This window comes from Pararge aegeria, chromosome 6 (genome assembly GCF_905163445.1).
Source record: "Pararge aegeria chromosome 6, ilParAegt1.1, whole genome shotgun sequence".
Classification (NCBI taxonomy): Eukaryota; Metazoa; Arthropoda; class Insecta; order Lepidoptera; family Nymphalidae; genus Pararge; species Pararge aegeria.
The window spans coordinates 9281936-9307379 of record NC_053185.1 but is presented as its reverse complement, the minus strand read 5'-3'; the positions used below and the strand labels follow the sequence as shown (position 1 = coordinate 9307379).

Below are 25444 nucleotides of genomic sequence, written 5' to 3'. Positions count from 1 at the left end.
AACATATTTTCTTTCATTTATAATCTGCATCCTAATAATAAAAGGAAATATATCATATAATTCCTGGGCACTCTATGTGTAAAGTAATACAATAATTTCAGTTGTAAATAAAATTTTAGCTCTATCATGTTTTCTTTTATTCCTGGGCACGGGCCTCATCTCATAGGAGACGGTTTTCTTTTACGAAAAAATCTAAACTGGAGATTTATTAATTAATGTAGTGGATATGAAGATTATAGCTACGTCCTACCCGTGGAACTCGTAAACCTCATTCGAACTAATACCCTGAATTTCACAATTTATATGCATCAATTTGAAAAATTAAGAATTTTACAAATTGATGTACATAGTTCACTTTAATTAAAATCCATTAAACAGTTACATAAACATAACGGAACAAAATAACGGAAAAAAAGCTAACATCTAAATGCATACTTATATATTTGTACTACTATAAAGATTATTTGTTTGTTTGTTTGAATACTTTATTGCACACACAAACATTTTATAAAAGCACACATACAGAACAGAGATAATAGGGCGGTCTTATCGCTAAAGCGATATCTTCCAGACAACCTTTGGCGTTAGGAAAGACGAATTATTGCATCAAGATATACAATGAAGTCAGTTTTATGATTTCTTTTAAAATCCTCCTATTGTGAAAGAGATTCCTCATCTGGTGCAGTTCATAATTAGTGCAAGAGTTCAATAGTGAGGGTACACCCTGACAGTTAGTCAAACTAATGTGTCCAACAGAAATAATTTTTCCAAATTTTGTAATCTAATGGCGGGAAATACAACAAGTGGAAAATTAAACTGGCGTGCATAAAAATTAGGCCACCCTTAATATTGGATCCTATGGAATGCATAATTAACTTTTATCATTTCTAGCAACAGCAAAGTAAAAATCACAGCATTGCAATCTCTTTCTAAGGTAGAAGGTAAGAAAAATATATTTTTCTTTTTTTTATTTGTTTATTACGATATTTTCAAGAACCGTCATCATTAACCTATCAAGTTAAAATTAACGGAGTGTACTTTACAACTTTATTAGCACTCGACAACTTTTTTGTTTTTTTTATTGCTGTAACTACAGTAGTATCTTCTTTTAATTTAAAATAGCTATTCGAGAAGCAGAAGATGTTCGCATCATCAAGCTATTAGAAACCGGAATGAGTCGACGAAATGTGGCCCGTACCTACGTGTGAAGTTAGTCGTTCCACTGCTCAGTATGTGAAAAAAAGATATCTGGAGACAGGTGGCTACATCAGGCGAACTGGGTCCGGTCTCCGAAGGAAGACAACGGTGAGAGATGATCGATTTATTGTGTCTACAAGTTTAAGAAATCGTCACCGCTCTGCTGTTGAAGGTCAGCACATGCTTAGAGATGTTCGAAATGTTAATGTAAGTGAATGGACAGTAAGAAGAAGGCTTAAAGAACATGGTTTAAAATCTTTTAAACCAGCAAAGAGCCCTAAACTCACAGTAGCAAGGTTACAATTTGCACGTTAGCACCGAGATTGGACATTGGAACAATGAGGACAGGTACTCTTTTCTGATGAGTCGCGAATGTGTCTTTATGGAGCTGATGGTCGTAAAAGAGTCTACTGCCGCAGTGGAGAACGGTACCTATGCACAATGCGCCATATCTGAAAGGGTAAGCTTTGGAGGTGGGTTAAGAGTTGGAGCTTTCTTGCTTGATTCTTGAAGGTTCTGTTACTGCTTCGTCGTATATCACGGACATTCTGAGTGACCATGTGGTGCCATATCAAGGATTAATTGATAACAATTTCATTTGAATGCACGATCATACAGCGCATTGCGTCAGAGAGTACTTAAATGAGGTTGGGTTTTCGGTTCTGGACTGCTCAGCGTACAGTCCTGATCTCAACCCAATAGAACATTTATGGGATGAGTTGAAGCGGCGGGTCAGACAAGAGAACCAGCACCGATGAATTTAGCGCAGCTGCAAATCGCTCTAGTCGAGGAGTGGAACAATATTCCACAGTCAACGATAAAAAACCTAATTATGTCAATGAGTAAAAAAATGGTCTGCGCAAAGCTAGAGGAGGCAATACCCCCTACTGGTGTAGGTAAATTCGGTCCAAAACTAATAAAAAATTTCCTTTGGCAAAAATCACTTGTTTACGAATTTCATCAACTTTTCGAAAATTTCGTGTAAAGCTTTGAATAAAGATGTTAATTACCTGAAATGCATTTAATTTGTTTAAAACTAAGTAAATAATTATAAAAAAAATTAACTTAAGTTGAAATGTATTCGCAAAAAAAATTAGGGCATTTTATTATGTGGCCTAATTTTTATGCACGCCAGTTTAGAATTGATAACTAATTTAGAAAAATTTCGCTATCGCTATTTATCTAGAAAATGACCATTACTGATTTCATTATAGTTTAATTGTAACGGGCATTATAAATAGATCTCTGCTTCCAATTTCAGTAGGTAATGTTGAATGAAGCAGAAGTGCTAGTGAAATCGGCAGGGGGATAAGGTACGTTTCAAAACAGACTTTAAATCTGTGGTTCACTCCCAACGAAACACGGCGCTTGACGTCATCGGTGACAAATATCAGAAATTGATAAAAAAATCATATTGGTGGTGATGAGTGTGGTACTCATAATAAAAATATTACTGTTATTAAAATATTAATTATTGTTCCACGCAATAAGGGAAAAATGGTTGAAATTTGTAAGACGAAATAGCGAAGGAACGTCTGAAATTTCTCCGAGAATCAGTTGTATTTTAATATTTCTATTTCCTTTCAATTATCTTCCAGTTTTATATAGTTAAGATAATGCCGGTAATGTTTTCTTACACACAGATGACCTCAAGCGCCGTGGTTTGTTGGGAGAGAACTACAATTTAAAAATACGAAATAAATATTAAAAAATTTAATAATAATAAAAATAATATTTTAATATTAATATTAAATATTTAAGGTTAATAATAAATAATATAATAATAATTAATATTAATTTAATATTTTTAAGGTTTATTTTAAGTAATAAGTATTATTTTAAAAAACTTTTTTAACATTTTATTTATATACCTACATTTTTATATGTTCCGAAATTAGTGTATATAATATAATCATGGGACAGTTGACTAACTGACCAATAACTTTTGCCTACGACTAGAAACCCAGGTGGGAAATTTTGTGATTATAGTGTTTGAATCCGAGAAAACAAGAAAAAAAAGTAGACGATTCTCGTGAAGTAGTCTTTTAGACTATTCCGTTTCATACAAAAAGTTAGATTTTTAGGATGATCTACCGTGTGTGTGTACACATACTAGTTGTATGTGGACTTTGCCCCCAAATGAGTTCTTCAAGGTGTTAAAACCTACAATTGTCTTAAAGTATAGATTCGAAAGAAAAGAGAGTTACCTTTTTAGTCATTAAATTTATTCTGTCAACACAATGTTTCGAATAACTTATAGTTACTTAAAAATTACAATACATACATAATATTTCTAAAAGAATTCTACCTTCGACAGATACTAACACGACGTCTGTACTTATGACCTAACATAATTTTATTTAAACTGAATGGAATAAAAATTATTTGTTATAGATTGATTGAATATGAAAAAAAAGAAATATAAGATTTATTATTAAAACCCATTTAATATCTCGGTACACTACTAACACCCCTCCCAACGAGTTTTTTATGACCAGAATATCCAACACTATTGCATTGGGAGTTGTTTCTATAGGGGTGTTACAAATTTGTATTCAGCATTTTACATTATACAAAAGAAATGTACTATGCGTATTTGCTATTTAAAAATTATTTGAAGATGGTAATATGTATTGTTAGGGCTAAAAAAAAGCCCATACAACCCAGTCATAACGATCGACTAAACTAAACTTAATTTTACACCAAATTCAAATACTTAGTAAGGTCTCTGCCTGTCTCTGCCTCTGAAAAAACAAAAAATATATATTATAGTCAAGAAACGATTCAATGAATAATTTAATTTTTTAAAGTTAAAACTGTATAAAGAAATGCTTAAAAATAAAGTCCGATCCAATCTAAAAAAGTAGTACATTTCATCACCCACTCTCCTAATCTGTAAAGGGTGTTGATCACTAGTGCTGAGACTAAAGCAATCGTGGGGCGTAAACATAACCATCATAAAGTAATTTTGCAATATAAAGTAAGTATGTCATTATACAAAATATCGGCAAAAAGTTTAAATAGTAGACGGAACTGATTTCTACTCTACCTTCTTAAACCACATCTTTTAATCAACGTACTTTCAACAGCCATTTTACTGCACATATAGTAGTTTTACATTGAAAACTCACCCTCCATCTCCTCTCATGGCGCCGCCGCTACGATCTCCGCCACCTCCGCCGCCTGAGCCCCGTCGATCTCCACCGCGGTCACCGCCACGATCTGGGCGGCCACCACCGCCGCCACCTCCCCATCCGCCGCCCCCACCGCCTCCGCCGCCGCCACCTCCGCGGCCGCCTCCGCGACCTCCGCCGCCACGGCCACCCCTGCCTGGAGGCCCACCTCCACCGCCGCGACCACCCTGCGGTGGACCACCACTGTCTCCACCCCCGCCTGGCTTTTCTTCGTTACATCTATTACAGGCCTTTCGCCACGAGAAGTTGGTGTTTCCACAACTAGGGTTGGAGCAAGTCCAATCACCGGCGCGGTTGAACGTAGGACCGTTGCCGCCGCCGCCTCCTCCGCCGCCGCCGCCGCCACCGCCTCCACCGCCACGTCCGCCGCCTCCACGACCGCCACGGAATCCGCCACCGCCACCGCCGCCGCCGCCGCCACCACCACCACCACCGCCGCCGCCTTTACCACCGCCCCAAGTATTCTGTCTTTGGGCGAGCGAAACTTTTATTGTAGCCCCATTGAAGTCTTTCCCGTCGAACCACTGTATAGCAGAAGACGCGGCATTAGAGTCCTCGTAAGTGACGGTGGCTTCTCCTTTAGGTTGACCGGTAGCTTTGTCTTTATACATCCACACTTTAGGTCTTTGGGTTTTCTTATCGGTCTGAAAAGAACAAGGAGCTTTATTATCTTTTGAACATGGATATTTTCCAAATCAGTGAAGGTTCCCAAATGTTAAAAGCCTCTTTTTAAAAAAGGGAATCAATTCCAGGGCTGAAAACTATCGCCAAAGTACATTGATATCGATATAATATTCAAAACAAGCGATGTTGAAGACTCAACTTTGGTTGCAAAAAACACAAATCTACTTCACATGCCTGTTATGAGCTCATAATAAGTGTGTCCAAGCACCTAGATTCGTTAAGTTCAACTTTCAAGTCAAATTTTTGATTTCGTATCACATCAATTATTACTCTGTAAGATAGAAAATTATGAAACACAAGGACAAGCTTTATCTTGGACAGAAAGCTATTTAAATAATAGAACACAATGCGTTTAAATAGCAAGCTTAGGGAAAAATACAATAGTAGAAACTACAGAGCCCCAATTATGCTTATAAAATATGGTGTGCCACAAGGAAGCATTCTTGGCCTCTTGTTATTTATATTATACATCAATGATTTCCCAGACATTTTTTAGGTAAATTTTTATTATTTGCTGATGACATATTTATTCAATTCGATTCTTGTTTATAGCTTTTTTATGACATATTTATTATAAAACCATGTAATAATGACATTAACAGCGAATTTGACATTAACAACACGATAAAGAATGTGATCGATTGGTTCGATTACAATAATTTATGTATCGTATCAATTTTGACTAAAACATATTATGTTTTTTTTTAATTGGGAATTTCGACTCTACCATGCATTTATATATTTCAGATAGCGGTTTTTACAAAAAATAGTATGGAATTATTCAAAAAAGCAAGAGATTTCAATGGTAGAACTACAAGAAATCCAGACAGGTTGGGCTTGGACAAATTTCCTAGAACTGCTTCTTATTTAAAGAGTAAGTTTGTGAGGGGTAGGGGTGTTCACCTCTGCTGGGAGTCTGTCTGTTTGTTTGGAGCGTGGTACCGGGATTTGGATACTCTACTTTTGGATTTTTGATACCGAGATACTCTTCGAACCTTTTAACCACAGTTTATTCAACAAGCGCGTGTTCGCTTGGCGGCCGGTTGGTAGGGACTGGCTACCCAGTGCGCGGCCTGACGTAGCTTCCGCGCAATGCTTAGTCAGCCCCTACAAGTTATTTTTAATTTGTTGTCTAGTGATAGCCAACAAACGCCTCTTAAACGTTTAAGCCTGCACTCAAAAAGTGGCACTTAAATAATGTTTTACTCCACCCTAGAAATCCTAACCTATAAAACGACAAGAAAATAAGTTTTGCATTATAATAACTAATCTTATAATTATGACAAATATTGAGTAGGAACGATGTCAATGTTTACTAAAAGGATGATTTAAATTCATTTGTTTTTTTTACATAGTTTATTTTAGGTTATATTTATAAAACAAATTTACGCCATTACCTAGTAAAATAAATCCCATTTTAAAATTTATTTCTTAGTAATAATAATATTTTGTTATAGGGTAAACTTATAATTTTGAATGACTTGTTATTTTTTTTATTATTATTTTGTTTTAATGAAATTGATGATATTAATTAAACATGATATTGTATTTGATTGAATGTACTCATCATTTTAATATATTGTTATACGCCAGAAATTGTTGGAGTTCATGTTTAATATATTCACCACAAATATATATATTTTTTTTGTAATAAGGCACATGCTTAGGCATAAATAGTGTACTGGCAAAAGCAAAAGTGATAAAAACTAGTTAATATCTGATATACCTTAATAATTCCTATGGCACCGAAATGTTGACACAATTCATCTTCAGTCGTAGACGGATTCATGCCTTGAATAAAGACTGTATCTTCTTGGGTTACCATGTCACCTCCATCCCTGTCTCCGCCACCGAAACCACCGCCGCCTATAAAAAGCTTGAATTAGTAATGTTGCACGACTATTGTAAATTTTCATTTAAAAATGTACCTATTTTTTAAGGATACCCACGACTTCGCAATAACTAATTACAATCGATAGTTGAACAATAACACTATGCTTATAACCTTTTAACAGTTACTATTCTTGTTGTAATTCTATTTTTATCCCAACAATATGTAAACACTACCCAACAACTTATTTTCAATGGGACGTATGCGAAACTCTGGTTGATACATTCGCCGACAAAACACTTGTTATTGTGAGCACATAATTAACGTTACGGTTTTCAATTTGTTTTTAAATTGACCAACAAAAAACATTTACATTTATAATACATAATAATTATGTTCAGGAAAAGTTCTTTAAAGCATAGGGCTGCCAAAATATTTTGTATAATCTGGACACTCAATGCAGTATACTCAGTGCATGTCTAAGACACCGTTGGCGTTTTGTAATAAAATATACACTTGTCCAGACTGCTGACAATAATTATACCATCATAAAATTACTTAAAAGTTTATAAAACCATATCCGCATTTCACCAAAAAATTTTACCTCCATATTATACCAACTTATAATAATAATCCGTAATTTGCACACAATTAAATGAATTGCTGGAAACACTAAGTTTATTTAGGTAGGTATTAAAGACAAATGTTTGATAGTGTTTTGTTATGGCAACAAACATACAAGAATGAAAAACAGTGTTCTCACTTCTCTTTATACGCTTTCTTCGTATTGTTATACAACATTAAATCTAACCTGTTTGCAATAAATAATAAATTTGACCATTTGTCACATCTGATCAACCCTTAAAGTTTACATAGTACCATGTAGTAATAAATCCCTCCAAAACCAATACATTGCAATACGCGTAGAAATGCTTCTGAAGACAGCTCTCCAACGGCACACTTTTGGTAATGTTTATGACTTCCACATAAGAGGTTATAAGCCTGTAAACATCTTGTGGTGGATGTCCATAAAACAGCGCTCAGTAACTATTGTGGTTGTCTGCATAAACTTGCTTGGTTCTCGAACACCTAAACTCTGGTTCTGGTCTTCACTAGGCGTTGTTAATTGATGTTTTGAATACACGTGTGTTATTGAATTTAGTTCGTGGAAAAAGGGAATAATTCAAAACCACTCAAAAATATCACCCTAAAAATAAGTAACTTGTTACATTTTTTTCCTTTACAATAGAAACTCTTTTGACTGCCTATTAAAAAATGAAACTTATTTAGAATCCCATTTTTATATCATCGACATATTTAAATAAACGGTACATAAATACTGACAGAAGAAAAATTTGTCAACAGCCATGAAGTGATGCCACTTAAAGACTTTTAACATAAGTTGTTTGGCAGCCCTTAAAAAATAACAAATTAAAAATATGACAACAGCACCACTCGCTCGTAACGAGGAGCTTTACCTTTATTAAAACCACCCCCCCTGCCGCCGCCACTAAAACAATAAGAACACCATTTAGTTCACACTGGGCAGGCTGGGGGCACATTGTATGATGAAAGCACGCAGATTGAATCTAAGATCACATTTAGAGACCATTTCCTTGCCGAATCCTTTTCTTTTGCGTAACGTTATACCTTGAAAATCTTAGAACAATATTTGGCGTCAAGTACACTTTTATACACATCTCATTGTTACATGCACACAAACATTCCTGAAAAAGTGCTTAAATTTGTTTTTTTTTGTATACAATAATTATGGCGTCGATTTGAAATTATCAAATAATTTATTTGGAGCTCGTAATAAGTTTCCCATAATAAAATGCAATAGTATCTATTACACAATAAATATGTATTCTCAATATCTATATCAAATATTGCGAACCTATTTGCAATCCATCGCAGTTAGGTTAAAAGTCTAGCGTTAGCGGAACGCCTGCCTAAACTTAGTAGTTAGTTAGGTAGTTATTTTATTTATAACCCACTCAGATGAACTTTTGTGAAAAAAATAAAAATAATTATCTCTATATATATATATATATATATATAGCGTTTATTTACATGCCAATAATTATTACATAACATTGTGATGTCATATGCTTTAATCATTTCATGGGATTTTGTTAATTTTGAACACTGTTTCAGGAAATTGTCACAATATTAAATTGCAATAATTATAATAATTATTATTATTACTACCAAAATATTCCAAATCAATACTGAAATGTAATTTAAAAAAAAAAGATAACTGGAACTGTCCGATTTTCATGAAATTGATTTTAAACAGAAACACAAAATCATAAACTTACAGCCATGAAACAAAGTATGTACTAGAAACCTACTTTGCTTATGCCACTACAGAAGGGTTATGATTTCCGCAGTCTACGTTTGTCTGTACATTCAGATGTTCCTTAATAATTTTCAAAGTAGTCATTACATACTGATAATGTATTTTTGTCCTTCATGACATGGACAGTCAATAATATACCAAGAAAAAACATTAAGACAAAATGTATAGAGTTGAAATCAAAATGTTTAATTGCAAATATTCTTATTTGACATTATGCACTGAGGACTTGTCTACATGAAATTAGTTTCTGTGTGACAAGTAATTTTCTACAAACAGGAAATTTGTGTAAGTGAAGAATATTTGAAAAAAAAAAACGATTATTTGTGTATGCTGTCTTATTTAGGGAACTATAGAATCTGACTTATGATCAACTTTGAACCCCTCATTATTTATAGGTATATGTAAACATTCCTTTCTTAGCTGGCACCCTTAAATCACCTTCAAGGCAAACTACCTTCCAAATAACAAGTTTGAGGGCTTATTATAGTAATAGTTCTTTTGTTTTAGTTACGGTTTGGCTACTGTAGCATACTATACATAGCTCTTGAGGAAGCGAAAAACCTTCAAATTAATTTTATACTCAGTAGGGTGTTACAAACAAGAAAGTTAAAGTTGTAGAACAAGAAGTACGAATCGCGAGCAGACAGCTGGTCAACTCGCAATCTTTATGTGGCAAACCATTTTTTTTACATAGCATTTATTTATATAATTCAAGATATTTTATTAGTGTCCTAATATACAATGCCAAGTTAACATTTGTATGCCATCTCACCTGATGATAAATAATCATGCTGTCAAAATAGTAGTAGGAAAATGTAAAAGGGTTTTGACTGATACTTCTATTTGGTTAATACACATGCATGATTACAACACTAAATAACTTGCCAGCACACTGCCTAGCTTTTTTATCATGTTTTTTATATAAAACATCAACAAAATTCAAGTAATGCGCTTTCATAGTCCTTAACAGATATCTTTTGATGAGTGTCCTTATCCCCAATTATGATTCTTAAAAATTAGCTATTACAGATGGTTGAAGTAGATACTTTTTATTTAAATTTTGTAGTTAACTCAACATAGACCATTACCACAGTATAATTAAGATTAATTTTAGCGTTTATTCATGTAAATGAATTGTAGTAAATATGATACCTAACGGAGACATACAGTCAAATTGATCAAAGAAACACATTCAAAAACAGAGGTTGATCCAGAGTATAAAGTAGTTGTCTTTGAGAAGTTTAATTACACCTTGTGTTAGTGCAGTTATAATTAATTACCTAGGTAGTCAGAAAGGTTACTAGGTGACCACTCATTAACCACTAATACTTGCTAGTACATATTTTAATTTTCATACCTCTTCATACCTTAGTAACCTAAGTAAAGTTTATAACCCCAATTATAATATAAATATAATAAGATTTGAATATTCATCTTGAAATAAAATTGTATTTATTATATTTCTTATATATAACATAAGAATATGTGTTAAATAAAATAGATTTAATACTATCTAGGACAAAAAAGGCTTTTTACTAAAATAATCAGTGACTTGATATAACTACAGCTGAAACTGCAGTGCCAACAGTAGCCACTGCATATTTTTAAGATAAAAATATTGATCTCAGGAAAACACATTTCTTTATGCTTTAAGTTGTATTCCAGAATTACTTGTTTCTTGTAATATGCAAATGCAATTAAGATTCTCAGAACTGTTAACTTAATATTCTTTTATTCTGAGCTATATATGGACTCATAGCACTTAATAAGGTCAGCTAAATAAGAGTGTTAGGGCTAAACTATTTGTTGTAGTATAATTATTTATAAAAAAAAAAACCTAAAATGTTCCAAAAGTGTTACCTAGATTACTGCATCATTTTCAATGACAAATGTAATAAATCTCTAATCCCATTTTGCAAAAAATATAATAGTATATTTTGATTATTCTAATTCTAAAAATATGGTGATGTGATTTATTTTACCATTTTCAAAATCAGAAGTGTCCTATTGTTATTATAAGAAACAAAATTCTTATTGTAAATTCCTTATTGCTTTTTATGCAATATAAAAGTAGCATAAAGTGATGCTTACCCATATCCACCATCTCTATTCCCCCCATCTCTATTGTATCCTGAGCGGTCACCTCCTCCTCTATATCCTCTGTCCCCACCCCCTCCTGAGCCACCATAACCTCCACTGCCACCTCTGTCCCCACCGAAATTTGATCCACCACTACGGTCATTCCCATAGCCTCCGCCGCCGCCGCCACGGTCACTATTGCCATAGCTGCTTCCACGGTCACTACTTCCATAACTGCTGCTTCCACGGTCATTGCTGCTCACATTGTAGTTGTTGCCATTATTACGGTCATATCCTCCTCCGCCGCCACCACTACCACCGCCACCTCCTCCTCCTCCTGCTCCACTTGCATAGTTAGAACCATAATTTTGACCATAACTGCTGTCTTGTTGTTGCGATCCACCATAGCTTCCTCCAGTGGCACCTCAACAATAAAAAAATGTCTTTCAGAAAGTTTTTCAAATAAATATACCTATAAATTTAATTTATATCTTACAAAGTTTGTTTAGGTATAATGTTTATTTATTACTGCCATGCACATGGCTCATGGCTCTCTGATCCTGTCAACACCAAATAAATATATAGAAAAAAAAATTGTGAAACATATTTCAGAATCGAATGGATTAAAATATATAATAGAATTATAGGTTGTAAGAGAAAAAGCTAGTATGTATTGAAAATGATTTTCAAGTATTAAGTCAAGAAGACAGACAGAATACGAATGAATAGTACCAGAGTACCAAATTTAATAGGATGTCCAGTAGCGTAGCTGCAGTGGTCATTACCATTCACAAATATTAATTAATAGCCTATATTAATTCAGTGCATTGCTGGACTAAAGGCTTCTCCCAAGGCTTGATTTTCACATAATCACCATGCATGCATGTTGGCAGTAGTAGAACAGCCTTGGTCGCCTCGTACGACATCCGGGGGTGTAAGAATACCGCCGCCATGAATTAGCCAAGAAATCCTTGGGTAGGTCTTTGAATTAGTATTGACGAGAAGCTACATAAATATGAATGATGTTCAACCTACTTCCGGTACTTGGTGGTTGGCTCCAAGCAGCCCCAGTATTTTGTCCAGCATAGTTACTTTGATTATAACCTCCTTGTTGTGGCGTGGGGGAATAGTTGCTATCACCCGCACTTAATGAAGGCGGCGGCATAGAATATTGAGCAGGATAACCTCCACCACCGCTATAATCTCCAGACGCGTAAGCTGAAATTTTTAATTATGTACTTATATTTTTGAAGTACGTACTGCAAAATAATATTAATATAATACTTACGGTCACCCATTTCAACGAATTAATCCTAAACTGAGGTACTTTATAGACGACATAAATTTGTGATGCAAAGAAACCTACCGCGCACGATTATTAAAATATCAAATAATGGCCGATACACCGGAAAGGAAACACGACCTATTGAATGAGTATTGACAGTTAATGGCGTCCTGGAAGAATGAATGAACGATAAACTGGTGACCAATAGACTGACTTTTCGTTTTTATAATAGCCAGGCAATGAGAATACAAACAGCTGGTCCTGGGAAACCTTGTACAGTATTCTTAGCTTCTTGTCATTAAAGAAGGCAATGTTGTTTTAATATGCTTGAGGTGCAGATTGAAGCGATCCAACATGGATCCAACGCATCTATGAAAACATCCTATGGTATCGTACGTCAGAAATTATTTAATTATTCCTCAAAATAACACATTTCGGCTTGTCTTTTTATGCTAAACATACAGCCTGCTGCAAGCTTATTGTTCCGGAGGAAGCATTTCAGCAATGCACGATAAACAATTGCAAAAAAATTTGCCACAAGCCTTGTACAGGTACCTTAGCTTCTACTTATACCGATACATGGATCTCGTCGAGTCTTCAGGGAAGACTCCAACAGGACACGTGAGTTATGGATGGAACAATTAAGCAGCCGTTTAAAAAGCTTAATATACCACTTGGAACACCGTTTCCGCTCAAGCAAATAGGTACGGCTCGAGCATTCAGATCAACACCGCCCATGCCGCGATTGTAATCAAGGATCGAGTGTGGCTTGAATGGCTCGGGACGAGTTGGCGGACGAAGTTATATATTGCGCAGGCCAATGGCAGATCACATACGTCCCCTGAGTGCCTCGCGACTAGCTTGAGCGGAGCATGTGTAACCAATCTGGGAACTTCTAGACGCACGTAAGGTAACAACGCAGTCAGTACCGTTACGTTTGAGAATGCGAGCGAGCAAGGGACTGTTGAACCAATTGTCCATAAACAATCGATATCCTTTGTTAAGTAAGGGACGGATTCAGAACTACTGCGGTAAGTACTTTTCGCGATTCCACCTTGGACTGCATCCTGTTTTATTTTATTTATTAGGTTTACTTACAAACACTTACACTAATACAACCGTTTTTAAAATTTTAACTATACTATTGAAGTGTAATGTTTTCTTAAAAGTAAACACAGCATACGAAAATATACAATAACACCATATCATGAAAAGAAAAGGTATCGTGAATGAGAATATAATAACAAAATATCTCACACACTAAAAAATAAATCAAGGTAACAGCAAATAAGGGTCAATTGGTCCATTATAAAAATATCTTATCTCTGAACTTATACAACGAGTCAGAGTAAATATCAACTTCATTGCTAATGTGGTTTAGGGTCTTACATAATCTTGGAACAGGGGAATTGGCACCAAGAACAGTTCTACGCAACGGGGGAGAGAGTGGTTTACGGGGATAATTAACAGGTACCCGAAATCTAAAACTGGATAGTAATTGAGGACAGTCAATTTTAGCGTTTAGAATCTTATAAACAAACTGCAGGTCTAGAAGTTCCATGCGTTTTTCTAAAGTTAGCCTTTCCTTGTGAAAATTTTCTGTCACCGTTTCCAATACTTGCAGCCAAATGCCAGAGCAATCTCTTTTGGATACGTTCTATTCTTAATTGTGCGTTGCGTAATGCGGCCGCCATACCACACAACAATATTCTATAACACTTCTTACCAAACTGTTATAAAGAAGCTTCTTGGTTTTAATATTTTTAAAAACTTTTGCATTTCGCATAACAAAACCTAGCATACTAGAAGCTCGCTTTGCAACATTTTCTATTTGAGGGATAAATGTTAACTTCTGATCATATATTACACCTAGATCTCTAACTGTCTCTAGTTTTTCCAATACGTGCTTGTTTATATGGTAGTTGTAGCTAAGACATTTTAATTTTCTTGTAAATTTGACATAAAAACATTTTTTCTTATTTAATGACATTTGGTTATTTTCACACCAAAGAATCAAATTATTGAGATCTTCTTGTAATCGTCTGCATTTTAGAGACAAGAATGTCACGAGGAATACTATCAAACGGCTTACTGAAGTCCGTATATATGACGTCAATTTGCTTATTTTTGTCCACTACACTAACAAGGGTTTCGGTAAAAGTTACTAGGTTAGTGCAAGTGGACCCCACAGATCCATGCTGCTCGTCGGTAAGATTTTGCTTTATGTAATTTTTTAACAGAGGACAAACCATGCATTCAAATATCTTTGCAAATGTAGATAGTATTGAGATTGGCCTATAGTTCTGGACCAGAGTAGCTGTTCCAGACCTATGTACAGGCGTAGTGCCTGTACGATTTCCACACCTTTGGAAACGTTCCCGTAACTAATGATTTCTAAAAGATAACACTCAATGGCAAAGCCAGGGAAGACGCGCAAGATAATATAAACGACGGTGGGATGCCATCTGGTTGGTGTACTTTTTATGGAAGCTAAAACACTCTCAGAAGTTATTGTTGGTATACTTAGTAATTGCCTATAATTGCGTATATGACCCAAGTATTTAGAGGAATCTCCTGCCGAACTTCCGTCATTAGAGTTATAAGAAAATTGTTTAGCAAATAAGTTGCATATTTACGTGCCATCATTTTTGTCAATATCACCACTACTCATATGAGCAGGGTACACTCCTTTTCCTCCTTTCTTAGCCTTCATGAACGACCAGAATAATTTAGGATTGTTAGTAATACCAACTTCAAGATCTTTAACATATCGATTATATTTAACAGAAGCAAGTCGAGTAGCTCGATCACTGACTAATTTTAGAGCAATTTAGTATTTAGGGTTTTAGTATATCTTATACCGCCACCTTATAGCGTTTTTTTTTCATTTAAAATTCTTTTCAGATTCCGATCAAACCAAGGAGGGGACTTATTTTGTTTATGCTTGATAGTAAATGAAACAAATTTTTGAATGGCACAATTTAAAATGTCATAAAAAATTTTGAGCATGGAATCAAAATCAGTAATTTCTTTAAAAATGTCTTCTCAATTTTGCCTTTGCAGGTATTTACAGATAGCATCATAATCTGCTCTACGATAGTTTGGCTTAGGCATATCGATTTTGAAAGGGAGTTTTATATCATCAGTTACGGACAAAACCACTTCCAAAGGTGGGTGCAATTAGTCAATAGCAGTTAGTGCATTACTGGATTCATATACTTTACATGTAATGTTTGTTAATACTAAATCTAAAATTTTATTACATTTATTAGGAATAACATTAGCTAGACTAAGTTTATGTAAATACATCGTCATTATTGTCCTTCAGTAATGGCCAATTGATATAAATCATGTTAAAATCTCCTAATATACAAGTATATAAGTTCTGTTCGCAGACAGCATTACTATTATCAAGGTAGCTTTCTAACGAACTCCGGCTGGAGGAGGCAGATATACAGCACAAAAAGCAATATTATGTTTTAACAACTTGCCACTTTTTAGAGCAAATCTCAAGCGTTACCCAAACATCTTCGCAATCACTTTCCCAGATACTCATACGTTTAGATATGTATTTATTATAGACAGCTATTAAAACACCACCACCATCCTTTTTGTTTTGAAATCCAACACTTTCTCTCTCTCTCTTCTATAAACTGTATATCTGTTATCAAACAATTCATGCGACAATATGTTGCTATTGAGCCAAGTTTCTACAAGTATAACAATATCATAATTATTACAGCTAATTTGGGAGTAAAAATTGTGAGTTTTAGTACGTAAGCCACGGACATTTTAGTAATAAATTTTTAACGACGCGTATTTTAAATTAAAAAGGAACCAGTTCTTGGTATGACATAGGTACTAAAACTAAAATTAAATTGAATTATTGTATCCAAAGAACTATTTGTCTTTTATCCAGATAAAGGATGATTCTTCATCTTTGCGCACAAATATACGGCCGTAAATTCTGACCCAAGTAAATCTGTAATTCATCTGCTTAGCCTTAATTCTCGCAGCAGCATGAAGCATTTTGTTAGCAGGAGACAGGTGCTCAGCAACGTAGATCTGCGTTTTTACTCCAGAAATACCAATCCGTTCACTATTTAATTTATCATCTGAGTTAGCTTTGTTATATTTTATTACAGCAGCAAGCAGTCCATCTCGCAATCTAGGTGAGACGAATTCAACTACAATAGAACGTGGACGATTTGTTTCACGTTGTAATTTTGCAACTCTACTGCAAGGTAAGATTTGCTCGCTTGTTAACTTACACTTTACGACTTTCCCTATCTCAGTGACGATATTAATTAGATTCTCGTGTTTTTTTTCAGGTACGCATTGTATTTCAATGTTTTTAGCCCGAGATAATTCCTGACTATCTCCGCGACCGTCAGCAGTTCGTTCGTTACGGGATATACGAGTCAAGTAATACGTGTTCCGGTGTAAGTCAGGGTTATATTTTAAGTCTTCTTTCCTTCCTAATCATGATCAACCATCTTCCGGAATATGTAAAAAATGCCACAACATAAATGTCTATTTTACGCTGATGACTTAAAACTTATTTTTGAAATGACTTCTAACATAGTTTTCCTCAAGTTACAACGCGATCTTACTGCTGTATGTAACTGGAGTGAAGTCAATAAAATGAAGTTCAACACTGATAAATGTTCAATGATGACTTTAAGTAGAGTTCAGTATCCTTTGCATATAAGTGCAAAATGTATGGCATTCCTATCCCCAGAGTACAAAATGTAAGAGACCTGCTGAGGTCAGACGGACTTGCGACCGACTCAAAATAATGTGCCAAATCTTACGAGCAGATTTCGATGCTCCTGATCTTCATAACCAACTGTGTTGTATACCTACGTGCCCCAAAAGAACAACCTTCGTCCACGAAAAAACGAATTATTCTTGCCCCTTCCTATTAACACCTATACCGCGTTCATTGTCATTATTGGCTCTTGGACAGCAATGCTTAGTGGACAGCATTGTTCCGTGAATTGTTGAGATACTCTGAGAATATTGAATGACCTTTACTTCAATATTTGCAGAGTATCACTATATTAATATCATGTCTTGTATAGTGTTTTATGTCATCTTCCATTCATTTGTCTTTTAGTGTTAATTATATAGTTGTATCTAGTTAGTGTAAGTGGCCCTGCCGTTCTAACATGATGTAAAATAAATCAATTGTTAAAATTATTAAATCACTCACCATGCATGTTGCTTATACACAATTAAAAATTTCGATTCACAGCACATCTAATATATAAAAAGAGTTCAATTTCATTGTTTTGGACTTATTTTCATTAAAAGTATCCTAAATATTGAAAACGACATCGATTTAACAATCGAGTACAGAATATTCGTGTATCAGCCGAGTCCCGACACTACAGAACAATGATTTAACAAGAGACATAGGTTCGTTCATTTCTAAATACGATGCCATGATACGATGAGAGACAGAAAGCCAGTAATTTTTAGTCTCGTTAGTTTTAAAATTTGTGCACAACAGAATTGGCGCTATAGTCGTAAAAATGTAATAGGCCCGTTTTGACATTTGTCATCGCGACGTAACTAGTTATGGAACCATAAGACTCTGTACTCGATACTCACGATAAATCAATTCAAGTTTGTATCAGTACTTGATTGATATTATTATGTATTGTAAAGTGTTCGTTCGTTCAAAGTATTCCTTTAACTTCACAACCAATACGCGTGACTGGCTGTTGATTATACGTCCACTTTTCAACATGTTGAAACAGAGTTAGTACTATATAACAACAAACACAAAAATCGAGTCAAATCACTATGTTTAATTTAATGTCCAAAATAGAAGAGCCAAAGTTAACGTAATAGTAAACAATTTATATCAAACTTAAACGAGCGCACAGTCAACTTTACAAGATAAGGAACGAAAAACTGCGCAGTGCGCGCGGGGACGCTTCAGTCATGTGCCGCTTGGTCAGATACATCATCTCAGACTCATTATTTAGAACCCATTTTGAGAACCAAGCTTATTCTTTGCAGTAAAGATAACTACACAATATTTAATTTCGATATTCAGTAAAAAAATGGTTACAGCTCTAGTATAAAAAAAAAAAGACTGAGAACGTAACTGTTTTCGGAACGTTTCGCAACAATTATAAATTGCATGCTACTATGAAGTAAGCGCAAAAAGAATACTCGCGATATATTCTTTCATATTATTTAACGTCCCAAAAAAATTTACGTATTTTTTAAAACACTGTATGTAATTGATTTTTATTTTTTTGTTTCTTTCAGTTTCGTTCCAAGTTACATTCTATGGTCTTGCACAAATGTCAAAACGGGCCTATTACATTTTTCCGACTATAGTGTTGATTTATTTATTTTTTATTAAACTCTATTTTTCAAAAGAATTAGAAGACTTTAACTAAGATATGACGATAATCTAAGTTGAATCGATAAGTTTAAAAAAAAATTTCAGGGCCATGATCTATACATTCAAATCAATATAGGAATACTAGTTTTATTGAACATGCTGGCCTCTAGAACAAAGAGGCAGTACAAAGCCAGTTATAAAGTATTATTCTCTAGTTTCCAACTGATCTGTTATTCCATAATTAGATAGGGATCGATAGGTGAAAAATGTGCCGGTTTATGTGAGCCTCAACCAAAGCCTAGTGGTAGAAGCAAAACATTTAACCAAAGCAGTATAACACCGTGGTATTTGTAGGTGTGGTACCTACTCATTTCTTGACGCGTGACCTGTACGGCAAGCTTTAATATACAGTTCACGCATCTAGTTTGTAACCGAGTTACAAAAAAGAGGAGTATCTCAATTCAGTTGAATTTTTTTTTTCAGAACTCTCATCTATAAACCGATTAGGATTTTTTTTTGACAATTTCTGAAACTTAATTACATAACAAAAAAGCAAGAAATAAATATTTTCTACAACATTATTAAGTCAGTGCCAAGTAAAATGTAGAAAATAACTGTAATTTTCCTTGCTAGTATGGCACAGACTTTTTGTAGAAATATTTATTTCTTGCTTTTTAGTTGTATAACAAAGTCAGTTCTTTTTTATCAAAATATTGTGACTAAATAAAAGACAAATCTTTAAGAACTTATTTATTTTATAACTACATTAGCGTTAATTTAGTACAGGTGATCAGACTTTCACAAACTTTTTAAACAAAGTAAAGAAGATTAATGTTTCTGCGAAAAGACCACATAGTTTTTTGACAAAAGTTACAAGTTATTACAGAGGCATTTGTTGTGCCACCAACTTTCCTGCGATTTATTGTTGAGTTCACACTGCGTATTCCATTATGTTATAATGAAAGTTCATTATAATATAATGGAATATGCAATAGATCTATAGCATTTTTAATTAAGAAAAGTTCTACTACTCAGTACACTTATTTCGGTGGTCTAATAATCCGCAAACTGAAATAGTGAATACGAATCAGAGCAGCCATTAAAACTTATTTGGCTAGAAATTACTGAATAACACTTTATGGAAAGTTGATATGTCCGGTTCAACATTTGAATTTGTGCTATACAAAGCTGGCTTGTTACTGGTGCTGAAAAGAAAAAATCAAATCAATTTACCCAAAAATTTTAATTTATGGATAAGGAATCGACTCCTTAAAAACTAAAATAAGGTATTTTGACCAATTATTATTGGTTGATATGGTATTATTATATTATACCATGTCAACGCAACATAAAATCAACTAAAATTTTATCATTTGATTTTGAGCTTTATATTATGTGCCAAGGCAAACTGTACAATATTCTTGGGCCACTCTCTACAATATTCTTGGCTCAGTGTCTCACACTTCATACTGTATTTGAGTTTCATTGGTGTTCCACTCATTATGGTGTGCAATGTTGATTGGTGTTGACATAGACAGTTTACATAAATTATCTATTAGACACAGTTACTGCAGAAATAACTGCTTTTAAATCATAAAATAGGAAATCAGACTACTTTCTAGTACGAGTTCTCTATTAATTTGTATAAAACAAAAAACAGGCGTTATTTAAAATGTTTAGTTTGAGCACACCCATGTAGTAACACACCTGTGACAGTGTTGCTTTTGGATTTACCCACATATTAAAAATATTATAAATAATTATTATTTACTAAATCTTTTTAAATTTATTCATGAACACTAACTTCACAGGTTCTTACTTTTATTGCTATTCAACTATAATGTTTTTTTATATAAAATATCGTGTCGTCTATAACTGTCGGTAAAAGATACGATTACCCTACATTAGAAAAAAATATATAATTGGAGTTGTAAAAGTTTTGTATAATTAATAACTTTTTAATAGAAATATTATATACCTTGAATGTGTGGGAGCTGTTGTGCGGGGTGTGACAAGTAAACAATTCATTGGTTGTTTGTCTAATTGTCTATTATGGTACAGCTCTACAGCCTGTTGAGCATCCTCAAGAGTTTTATAAATGACTTCTGCTGTCCCGGGTCTGACTAAACGAGATTCAACCATGCCACCAACATCACCAAATAGCTCCTAATAAACAAAATTAATTTAGTACAATTATTTATAAACAAGGGTTACATAATTGAAATTCTAACTCATAATTAAATTTTTTTATGAATGTAGGTTCAACTAATTGCTGGTGTGTCTTATGAATTCATAAATAATCTTTTCAGCCAATTCTTTCATTTGATACCTATACAATTTTTATACATTCCTATGTGTATTAAAATAAAATTGGCCCAACATATTGGATTTACAATGTTGACACTTGGCTACTATGCATTGTCATCTAAACCAAAGTTGCAAATTTAATCAGTTAGGTATAAATGGTATAAAATAAAGTTAAAAGATTTAAGAGATATAAAACAAGAATTGAAGGGTGTCATAATACCTCAATATCTCCAGCGGTAACAGAGCTACGTAAATTACTGACGATAATCCTAAACTCAGTAGCAGGTTTCTCTAGTTTTTCAACTTTGTTTTCACTACGCAAAGCAGCCATTGGTCTTTTCTTCAAAATGGAGGGAGGTCTTGGTGGACTCTTTTCTTTTGCTATAGTTGCACTCCTATAATTTTATTATTCACAGGATACACAAAAAGGAAACCAATCTATCATAAATGTTATATTTGTCTCAATTCTTTTGTACCCAAATCTAAACTTTTAGACCTGACTGGTCTAAACGTCGATCTTATAGATTTATCCTTTTCAGAAAAGAACAGCACTGGTTCCAATTTTAGAGATCCGTCAGACAGAATTTGCATCATTAACTTATAATTATTAAATATCATTTAAATATGGATACTGGACTTAAATTTTGCCCGCCATTTTAATTTTCTTCCAAAAAGTGGCCACACATAATCCTTTATAAATAAATATAGCTGGACAAATAATAAATATCATATTTAGTATCAAAACTTTAATAAGACAGATCAGGCCGGCCTATGTTTATTTTTATTTAAAAAAAATGAATATACTATAGAGAGTAATGTATATTACAGAGAAGAATATCACCTGAATGCATTATTATTTTGAGTAACAATTTTCAGCTGTAAACTTGCTTTTCGATTAGATATTGTTCTTGAAATATCGTATTTATCTTCCATTGGTTCATCAACAATTTCTATGTCATTTTCCACAGTTCTTATTATAGGCTTTAATGTAGGTTTTGCTAAAAAAAAAAAACAGTTATAAATATAAAAGAACGGGCAAGTTCAAGTTAATCTTACTCATGAAGGGTTTTCATATGAAGGAGCAATACAAAACACTACATTGTCTTTTCATTTTTTTGTTTGTTTTCTCTTGTTACTTCTATTAACTTTAGCGTAGTATATTAGTGAATTAAAAAATTTAAAATGTGTTTATGTTGCATATCTGAGGTGTCACCGGGTACAAGGTGCCAACTGAATAACAGCGCTGTATGCTACCACTGGTGCATGCAGCACAATGATGAGCTTCTTTCATTCTTTCGACATGGTATCATCATAAGTTATTTTTAAGTCATTAATTTTTTAATAAATTATGTTAACATGACCCCTTTGCACTTATAAATATTGACGTGTGCTATATTTATGTTCTGAGTGCTCTTAATAAATAAATAAAGTTTGAACATGCCATGCCAGGAACCTCAACAGTTCTTCAAACACCTTTGAGAACATTGTAGAGAACTCCCAAGCAAGCAGGTTTTCTCACAATGATTTACTTTATCATTAAAGGTGTTGCTCTTTGCTTGGGATAGAACTCAGCCCCCAAGAAATGGAAACCCAAGCCTTACCTACTATCACTATCTATACTATATTGATCAGTTTGAATACAATTGAAACATATGTTAAATTTATACATTCACCTAGCATTCTGGATTCTATAGACCTGTCTCCCATGAACTTTCTATTGTTAAAGTTTTGCCTTCTTACTGGTTTCACATTTAGTGGCTGGGATACAACCTGCCTCGAAGAATCTGTAAATACTAAAAATAATACACTACATTTAGATCTTCATATATGATATTTAATGTCCAACAAAATCAGACATTACCAAGAACACAAACTTGAGCGTTAGTTTTCGCTTACTAGCCTTGTACCTTACAACCTTATAAAAAATGTTTATGGGGTATCGTTCTGAATGTAATGCTAATTTTTGCAATACAGGTTATTGCCAGACGCATAGAACCTAATTTGGATAATTGTTTATTTCATACTACATTGTCCATATTCCTTTTTATGTGATTACTCGCACTATAATTGTTGGTTGGCAGAAACTATCCATATAAATATTACCCCAACCAAGAACATACTTTGTATATAATTTATAAATTTTAGAATCTCCAGGATTTTAATAGACTTATACTTTGTATAATAATTATGATTAAACATAATTTAACTTACAGGTACTTAAAAGTACTAAATTAAATTAGGGCAAATAGTTTCCAACTGTTCAATGATAAAGTTTCAATTGATTGGTTAGTTTTGTCACACAAAAAATAAATAAAAAAGCAAACTAATCATTTCATAGTAGTAGATTACAGTTACTAACCTCTTTCTTTTCTAGATGGGTGATTGTAATGAGTGTATTTACGATGATATTGGGAATTAACATCTGGTAATCTTGCCATTCCCTGCTTTAAAGTAAAATAATTGAATCAACAAATTAATTTGGATCATATTATAGATTTGAGTGAAGAAAAACACTCACTGTTTCAGTCAAAACATATGCATGGTATAAGTAATCAAGAAATTTTAATAACCTAAACTTGAATGTATGATTGCATTAAATTGAACTTTTACAATACAATTGTTTCTTATACACCAGTTCTTAACAGGTTTAATAAACAGTCAGACCTTACAAAACTTAACAATTAATTATAAGTTTGTGTTTTATAGTTCAATATGTTTAAGATAATAGTAAGTCATCTTTGTCTGCTGCCCTAACAGTCCTGCCAATATTATAAATGTTCTATAAATGAATTGATCAAGTAATCAAACGAAAATTCTCTGACTACCATTGTAGGCTCAATCTACTGAGTTATTGTAAACTGAAAATAAAAACAGCTAAGTGCTAGTCCTTACTATTAATTATATTTAAGAGAAAAAACAAATTGTTATTATTGCAACAATAGAATAACATTTTTTTTTGAAATTTTAAGATTCTAGTGATATTGATTAAAACTTTCATTTTAATGTGTGATTAAGTTGTTTTCCTCCCATTAAAATTTTGAGAAACCCCAGCTGAGACTGAAACTGATGCACAGATAACTCACTATTTTCTTAATGTGAATATACTTTTTATTGAACAATATACAAGAAATTGGTCTCTCAACAATACATATTTTGTTCCGTAGAGTACTATGAATATAGTTTATGGTAAGTTTAAAAGTATAAATTGTATTTATAAAATTAACCTTATAAATTACACAGTTTTTTAAATAGAAAACACAGATATACCTTTCTGGCTCTTAACTCTTCTAACTTTATCCGTGCATCTTTAAGCTTGGCCATCTCTGCTAGTTTTTCTCTTGCATCTACAATATGGGTACGTTTTTTAGATATTATCTTATTCCTTGCATCTATCACATTTTGTTTTTTAATCGGGACTTGTGTCTTCATCTTTGACTTAGGCCTGTAATCAAATAGGAAATCATAAGAACTTGTGCAACCAAACACACATAATCCTCTTGTATTAAGACTTTCGTTGACATTCTATATTTATTTTTCAGAATGGATTTATTTTATTATATATTGTTAAATACAAGATAAATTATAGTATAGTATTGTGGAGCGTACCTAGTATTGAGATGAATATTGACTTCTGATTAGATATCGTATGATACGTAATTTGTCAGTACGTAAATGTTCATCTGAGCACTTACGATAAGTATCTTGATACATTTTGTTTGTTTCATCGTGATTCCATACAAATAGATATTAGTAATACCCAGCCAGCGTAGGCCGAAATCACAGTGCTATAGAATGTCAAGTTATCTAGTATGACAACACTGGAACTTTTTAATGATAGCGCTAAGAAGCAAACTTTATTCTATATCTCGAGGAACCTTACCTTATGTTTTGCCTCTTTTTTTTCTGAATTATATCATCTAAACTCATGTCACTGTATGTAGCCATGTTTGTTGGATATCGACTTTGCCTAATATTTTTAAGTTTTACTTATTACGGAAAATGAAGTAAATACACTTGGACAATGTACAGTGATTAAAAGGTTACATTGATTGTTTCGTCGTTTGCTAATTGAAAGATTGAATCAAATTTGAAACAACAAAATTACAAGTATTTCTGTAAGTGTTCATTACACCACAATTCA

At 33.5% G+C, this 25444-nt stretch overlaps 1 protein-coding gene across 1 annotated transcript; it reads right to left on the bottom strand.

The window, feature by feature from the left end:
- Window positions 1-3400: 3400 nt before the first annotated feature.
- Window positions 3401-25434, bottom strand: LOC120624816 (RNA-binding protein FUS-like). The gene is made up of 13 exons (XM_039891571.1): window positions 25184-25434; window positions 24571-24745; window positions 23663-23747; window positions 22977-23096; window positions 22145-22301; window positions 21524-21698; window positions 20975-21162; window positions 12383-12543; window positions 11360-11771; window positions 8385-8416; window positions 6802-6941; window positions 4329-5035; window positions 3401-3941 (listed from the first exon to the last, which is right to left on the bottom strand). The coding sequence occupies exons 1-13, from the start codon at window positions 25246-25248 to the stop codon at window positions 3914-3916; spliced, it is 2445 nt and encodes an 814-aa protein (XP_039747505.1). The 5' UTR covers window positions 25249-25434; the 3' UTR covers window positions 3401-3913.
- Window positions 25435-25444: the final 10 nt, after the last annotated feature.

Excerpts from the sequence above, each read along its gene's own strand:
- LOC120624816 (XM_039891571.1), bottom strand. The coding sequence starts at position 25,248 with ATGGCTACATACAGTGACATGAGTTTAGATGATATAATTCAGAAAAAA. Across the intron at positions 8,417-11,359 it reads AATAGAGATGGTGGATATGG|TGGCGGCGGCAGGGGGGGTG; the intron begins GTAAGCATCACT and ends TTATTGTTTTAG. Across the intron at positions 5,036-6,801 it reads GTGCCATAGGAATTATTAAG|ACCGATAAGAAAACCCAAAG; the intron begins GTATATCAGATA and ends TGTTCTTTTCAG.